The sequence below is a fragment of the Arachis hypogaea genome, chromosome 13 (assembly GCF_003086295.3).
Source record: "Arachis hypogaea cultivar Tifrunner chromosome 13, arahy.Tifrunner.gnm2.J5K5, whole genome shotgun sequence".
Taxonomy (NCBI): Eukaryota; Viridiplantae; Streptophyta; class Magnoliopsida; order Fabales; family Fabaceae; genus Arachis; species Arachis hypogaea.
Window position 1 is genome coordinate 64,339,735 of NC_092048.1, and position 7,051 is coordinate 64,346,785.

Genomic DNA, 7,051 nt, shown 5'->3' on the forward strand with positions numbered 1-7,051 from the left:
TTATTTTGTTTATAAAAATTATTTTTATTTATAAAAAAATATTTAAATTGATCGCAAAAAATTTTGGATCGAACAACAAATTTTAATTTTTTAAAAATTTTCAAAAATTATTTCTGTGATACTGATATTTCTATTATTTTAAAAGAGAATAATTTATTTTATAATAATATTTTTAAAATTTATTTATCTTATAATAAAATTTATTAGAGACTTATTTATTTAATATAGATATAAAAAATTAATTAAAATAAATTTTTATAACTTTTTGAAAATAAAAATTTGAATGCCGAAAATATCCAATATATTTACTCTATTTGTTTTTCGTCAACTAATGCAAACTCTTGCGAGTTAGTGGTCACTGTGTGTTGGTGAGAGAAGAAGAAGCTGGGAAGTGGGAACTCTACTGTTTTTTATTTCGCCGTGAGTGGGGAAAATAAAAGAGATTCGTGAAGTGAGGAAGAGGAAGAGGAAGAAAGAAGATGGAGTGCGTATTTGGCTTGGTGGGTAACGGGTTCGCGATCGTGGTGGCGGACACGTCGGCGGTTCACAGCATCCTTGTACACAAGTCCAACGAAGACAAGATCATGGTCCTCGACTCCCACAAACTCATCGCCGCCAGCGGTGAGCCGGGTGACAGGTCCCTCTCTCCCTCTTACCTTCTCTCCTTCCTTCTAGAACCTTCGATTTTATTTTTATTTCTGAACTCTGTTGGTACTCTCTGGTTGCAGGGTTCAGTTCACCGAGTACATACAGAAGAACGTGGCTCTCTACCAGTTCCGTAATGGGATCCCTTTGACCACTGCCGCCGCTGCCAATTTCACCCGTGGCGAGTTAGCCACCGCTCTTCGCAAGGTAACCCCCATTTTTTTCCCTTTTCCACAATTTTTGACCTAATTCTTCCTTTTCCGCTGATTTTATGAGTAATTAGGTAAATTTCTTCTTTCTTACTTCAGGCCATGCCTTTCAGCTCCTACTTTGTTATTGTGTGTATTGTTATTTCAGAATCTATGGGTTTTTGCCAAATGTTTGTGTTTTAGTTATATGATTAGAAAGGATTGTTACCCATTTTGATCTGTGAAGGGGAACAATTGAGTTGCTTCGGTATGACCTAAAGGTCATGGGGTCAAGCCCTTGAATCAGCAGCTGCTTGCATAGGTTAGGCTGCCTACTCGAACTCTGCATAACACAGGATGTTTCACACCAGACTGCCCATTTTGTTACTGTGCTTTGGGTTAATCTGTCTATGGATTTTCCTGTGCTTTGGGAGAGGTTCTTGATTGTGATGTGTTTGTGTCAGTTAAGTATTTTGATATTTCTGAGTTGCCGTAGAGATAGGAAGAGTTGGCATCATGTTTCATGCAGCTGTTCTCTGAAGTCTGAGCTGGATTTTTGTTCTGATTGTGTTGATAATTGTTTGATAGCCATTGTATTGTGGTTGTACTACATTGGAGCTTTATGTTGTACACTTGAACTACACTGAAGCTGTAGACATTCATGGCCATATACAACCTTCGTGTTTAACGCAGTTTTCCTGTACATAAGATTAAGTACATGGTAAGAAGATGAAATGCTTTCCGCTGTGATCTAACCCTTTCAAACCCACTAGGTGGAGGCTTGTGCACTGGGCTGCATGATCTACAACTAAGTAAGGAGTGATTGAGAGATCTTTCCGTTGTTTAAGATGAAGATGATGTAAAAGGGTTCTCATTGATACTTGTCCTGTCTATTTAGCATTATTCTTCATGCCATTGCATCATCTAATAACATTTATCTTCTGTATTGATGGGCTGTAATCTATGTTGTGGTGTCCGTGCCTCTCACTTTGGGTTTATTTTATAATAATGCTTTAGCATTTGAGGAAGTAGTTAATGCTCGTTTATTTTATTAATACCCTCATGTGTTACATATCCTTAAATTTTGTTCATTTTGTGAGGCTATCATCAATAAGATTTTTGGCTTCCTCTCCCTCTCTCCTTCAACTTGGTTTAACATGCCGAGTCACATATTACATAGCTGTAACCATTAGCATTTACTTGATTTGGATACTGAATTTATATATATCTGAATTTTTTTTTTTGTCAGAACCCCTACTTTGTGAACGTTCTTCTTGCTGGTTATGACAAGGAGACAGGCCCTTCACTTTACTACATTGACTACATTGCGACAATGCACAAGGTTGACAAGGGAGCTTTTGGTTATGGCTCGTACTTTTCGTTGTCAATGATGGACAGACACTACCACAGTGGAATGTCAGTGGAAGAAGCAATTGATCTGGTAGATAAATGCATTATGGAAATCAGGTCGAGGTTGGTTGTGGCACCACCAAACTTTGTTATCAAAATTGTTGACAAGGATGGAGCTAGACAGTATGCATGGCGTGAATCAGTGAAGGATGCTCCAGTTCCCTCAGCTTGAGTTACTATTATTTCGTTCTCTTGTTGGACCTAATTCCCATTTACTCTAGTTTATTTTCTCTATACTCTTCTTCTTGTCATTTTATCTGAACCTGAATGTTCATTTAGATAAATTTCAAACTCTTGGCCTCTGAATTCTTAAAGGGGAACAAATTGTCTTTTGAATTACAGCTTGTGCCTTTTGCCCCGTTAAATTGAATTTAGATTGATATATATGATCGGCATTTCTTTTCAGAGGAATTTTATGAGAGAATTTAGATCCACTGAAGGAAGGAGATTAGTAAAAGGAAGATTAGTAAAGTGATAAAATAAATAACTAATTATCAGTGGATGAGCAATTAATTGTCAATTTTCTCGCTTTAGAAGAATTTGATCCTTCGATAGTATAAACAATTCTAGTGTATAAACGATTTTAGAAGAATTTGATCCTCCGGTAGCATAAACGATTCTAGGGTATAAGGGATGAGAAACTTATAGCTTCAATAAATTTTTTTTACAATATAATTAGGTATTTATTAAATTCTTTCATTTTTTCAGTTTTTTTTATACAAAAATTTCAAATATATAATTACAACAAACACGTATAGATTTAAAGTTCTTTTTCTCCCTATTGTTCAAAATAATCCATTCCAATTAAAATTGCAACCTTTTAAAAATAAAAGAGTAAAGTGACAATTAGGTTTTTGAAAATTTTAATTATGGACTAATTAGTTTTGAAGAAAAAAAATTTACCAATTTGGTCTTTTACGATAATAAATGGTGGATATGTGATAAATATACTTCACTATCCAAAACTATATCATTTTCATGCTTATGTGGCAGCAACAGAATATGCACCACTGTAGATAACGAAATATATGAACAATTTTATTTAGAGCAGGGATGATCTCATTGTTATTGATTCATTTGTTGTTCGGAGTACTGTCTTTTAAGTATTGAAAGATGATTGGAAAATGATTATTTTACTTATTCATTTTCTAGGATGGACGATAGAGGCAAAAAAGTTTAAGTCTTTGTGGGAGGAGATTTTGTCTATTTGGGAATGGAAACTTTGTTCTGTTGAAATTGTTATCTAGTGTATATGCTTTATTTATTTTAAATGTCTATTTCAATTTGTAAATAGATATGACATATTTAAGATTATGCAAAACACAAGTCCGAATGAGTTTTGGATGTGTTTATAGACCTCTTTCTACTTGGCACTTGCACATGAATATGCAAGGATAAATGAAGGAAGATGTATTTAGCTTGTGCATTGATGACGGAAATTACTGCACTATTATAATAACCCTTTCAGCAAGTATATCGAATTATCGTCAAGTAAAAATTTACAATAGAGTGAGGTCGAATCCCACAGAGATTGATCGATTGAGCAATTTAAATCAATAAGACACTCTAGTTGAACGGATCAGAATTGGGTGATGGATGCAGAAATGTAAATAACAGAATTCTAAATGACTTGAAGATAAAGAAAGATAGTAAAGTGCTGGAATGTAAATGGCATAGGGTTAAAGTGCAGAATCTTAAATTGCATAAAATAAATGGGAATCAAAGAACAGAAATGTAAATAACTGAATTGTAAAGGGGAATGTGTTGATGAACATATTTTAAACAAAGCTATAAAGAATAGGGAAGATAAGAATGGGAAAGATTCATTGGGGTTAGGAGATGTTGCATTCTCCGGATTAATTTCAGATCATCTCTTCTTCAATCATGTAACTCATTGGCCTCTTGGCAATCATGAGTGATTGAATCCCAATTCCTTGATAAGTCAATCTCTCAAATCTTGATCAATAGCCAATTCCTTGGTCTAATTGCTCATGAAGAGAGATAAACTTGGTCCCTGATTATACCACACATCCCCATAGATCCAAGTAGTGGGTAGATCTAGCGTCACATTTATCTAATCCCAAAACCCATATCTACTCAATGTGAGAAGGGATTTCAAGCATGATTTTATGATTCCTCTTCCAAGGTTCACATAAAACCCGAATACATTCAATCTCTTTTCCAAAATAATTGAATGCTAAGCATGAAAAACGAAATTCCTTTTAGTAAATCAAAGAGAGATGAAGAGAAGAAGAAACTCAAACTAGTATTAATCCATCAAGTACAACAGAGCTTTCTCCCCCAATGAGAGGGAGTTTAGCTACTCATAGCTCAGAGAAAGTGCAGGAGATAGAAAAGTGCATAGAAAAGTGTAGTAAAAGTGAAGTAAAAGCAAAAGTTCTAAGTGTCAAAAGTCCCCTCTTCAGTACCCTTTAAGGGGTACTTATACTACTCCTAAAATAGAATTACAAAAAGGAAATAGAAATTACAAAATATCCTAACTAACTGAGCTTGAAGTCTCTCTCTGCTAGCATGTGAGGTGGCGTGCCACTTGGAAGATCTGGCATGCCACACCCTCAATGATGCCTCCTCTTGCTCTCTGAAGAAATGAACTGGCATGCCACGTGATGACAAGTCATCTTAGCCTAGTTTCACTAGCCCTTTTCTTTAGTTTTCAATTGAATTATGCACTTTCTTGAGCCATAAGCAAGCTAATTGGGTAGATTTTCATGTTTCCTTTGATTTAATCAACCATGTATGAATTCATGCTATTTCATGAGGTTTTATACTATAATTGTCACATATTATGAAAGAATGAATATCTCATGATTTTAAGCATAGCTTTGATGTGTTTGGTTGATTAATGATAGGTGAAGAAAGCTTGGAGAAAGGTTGAAGCAAGAAGGAATAGCTAGGAGTAAAGAGAGGACAATGGAATAAGTGAAATTGAACCAGGAAGCAAAAAGCTGGACCTAAAGTTAGCCTCAAACTTTTGCACAAACTTTTGGGTGAAAAGTTAGCCCCAACGTTAGCCCCTAACTTTTGGGCTAACGTTGGAGCTTGAAAATCACTCCCTGGGCACCAAAAGTTTGCGCCAACGTTAGCCCCTAACTTTTGGGCTAACGTTGGCACATGAAAATCACCCCTGGGCACCAAAAGTTTGCGCCAACGTTAGCCCCTAACTTGGTGGCTAATGTTGGCATAAGAAAAACCTCCCTGGCCACCAAAAGTTTGCGCCAACGTTAGCCCCTAACTTTTGGGCTAACGTTGGCACATGAAAAATACAAGGGGAGGAGCAAAAGTTTGCGCCAACGTTAGCCTCTAACTTTTGGGCTAACGTTGGCGCCATAAGTACACATTAGGAGGCCAACGTTGGAGCAAAAGTTAGACCCCTAACTTTTGTCCCAACGTGGATAGCAGCAAGTTATGGTGGCTGATATGAAAAGTTGGAGCAAAAGTTAGCCCCTAACTTTTGCTCAAACTTTTACTCCAACTTTTGCAAAACTCCAACCCGGTTCATTTGGTTCACTTTGGTTCTTCTCCAAACTCCAAGAGCAATCAACCAAGGCCTCTTTCAACCCAATTCCACCAAGAGCAAAGGCCCAACTCAAGGCTTGAAGATCATTTGAAGAAAGTGTATAAATAGGATAGAATTCAAGTTCTTCAGAGAGCTTTCCTTTGGAGTTTTCATAATAGTTTTCGGAGAGCTTTGGATATTGAGTGATCTTTAATTTCTTAGTTTCGGGGAAGGAGAATTCCACTCTCTTCCTCTTAGTTTTATTGCTTTCAATTTCAATTGCAATTGTATTGGATCTTGGGTTGGAGAATTGAAGGAATTCTGTTTCAATCTCATCCGAAGATCTCTCTGTTTCTTCTACTGCTTATTGAATTTAATTTCTGTTAATATTTCTTCATCTACTTTCTTTGCAATTTACAATTCCTTTGCAATTGTTCTTGTTGGATCTAGGAAGGCATTGAGATCTAGACTTGGTTATCTAGTCTCTTGGGTCCTGAGATCCGGATTCCCCATTTCCCATTCCCTGTTTACTGTTTTCATGCTTATTTACAATTCTGTTTTTAGATCCGGTTCAATCCAAGTGTTCTTTTACTTCTCTGTTGGTTGCAATTTACATTTCCTTGTTTAATTTTTGCAAATCCAACTCCCCATTCCCTTTACAATTCAAGCCATTTACATTTCTTGCACTTTAAGATTTTGCAATTTACATTTCTTGCGTTCTAAGTTTCTGCCATTTAATTTCTTGTTCTTTAAGATTCAGCACTTTAATTCCTGTTCTCTTTAATTTCATGCCAACTACCCATTCCCTTTACTTTCTATGCAATTTAATTTCTGCAAATCACAAATCTCTCAACCAAATCTTGATTCGCTTGACTAAATCAACCACTAAACTAAAATTGCTCAATCCTTCAATCCCTGTGGGATCGACCTCACTCCCGTGAGTTATTATTACTTGATGCGACCCGGTGCACTTGCCGGTTAGATTTGGGTGTTTTGGAGAAATTCGTTTCTTCCACAGAAATATCCCATCAAGTTTTTGGCGCCGTTGCCGGGGATTGATTAGATTGACAATGATTAAGTGAGGTGGTGATCTAAATCAAGCATTTTTTCTTTAATTTTTGACTAACCCACTAACTGTTTAAAGTTTTGTCTCAACTGACTACACTCAATTTTCAAGAGTATCACTGTGTGTTCCGTTGTTGATTTTTATGTCGCAGGAAAAAAGAGCAGCCAGAGGGAAGGATATCATTGAAAATGAAGTTTCTGAGAAAGAAGAACATGCCAACATGAA

General features: G+C 36.1%; 1 protein-coding gene across 1 annotated transcript; it reads left to right on the forward strand.

Moving 5' to 3' along the window:
* The first annotated feature begins 245 nt into the window (after window positions 1-245).
* On the forward strand, window positions 246-2,627 carry LOC112738441 (proteasome subunit beta type-2-B). The gene is made up of 3 exons (XM_025788908.2): window positions 246-637; window positions 729-852; window positions 2,083-2,627. The coding sequence occupies exons 1-3, from the start codon at window positions 480-482 to the stop codon at window positions 2,413-2,415; spliced, it is 615 nt and encodes a 204-aa protein (XP_025644693.1). The 5' UTR covers window positions 246-479; the 3' UTR covers window positions 2,416-2,627.
* Window positions 2,628-7,051: the final 4,424 nt, after the last annotated feature.

Bases quoted from the DNA above. Each gene is read 5' to 3' on its own strand.
- LOC112738441 (XM_025788908.2), top strand. From the start codon at position 480: ATGGAGTGCGTATTTGGCTTGGTGGGTAACGGGTTCGCGATCGTGGTG. The intron at 638-728 runs GTCCCTCTCTCC...CTCTGGTTGCAG, and splicing joins AGCGGTGAGCCGGGTGACAG to GGTTCAGTTCACCGAGTACA. The intron at 853-2,082 runs GTAACCCCCATT...TTTTTTTGTCAG, and splicing joins TAGCCACCGCTCTTCGCAAG to AACCCCTACTTTGTGAACGT.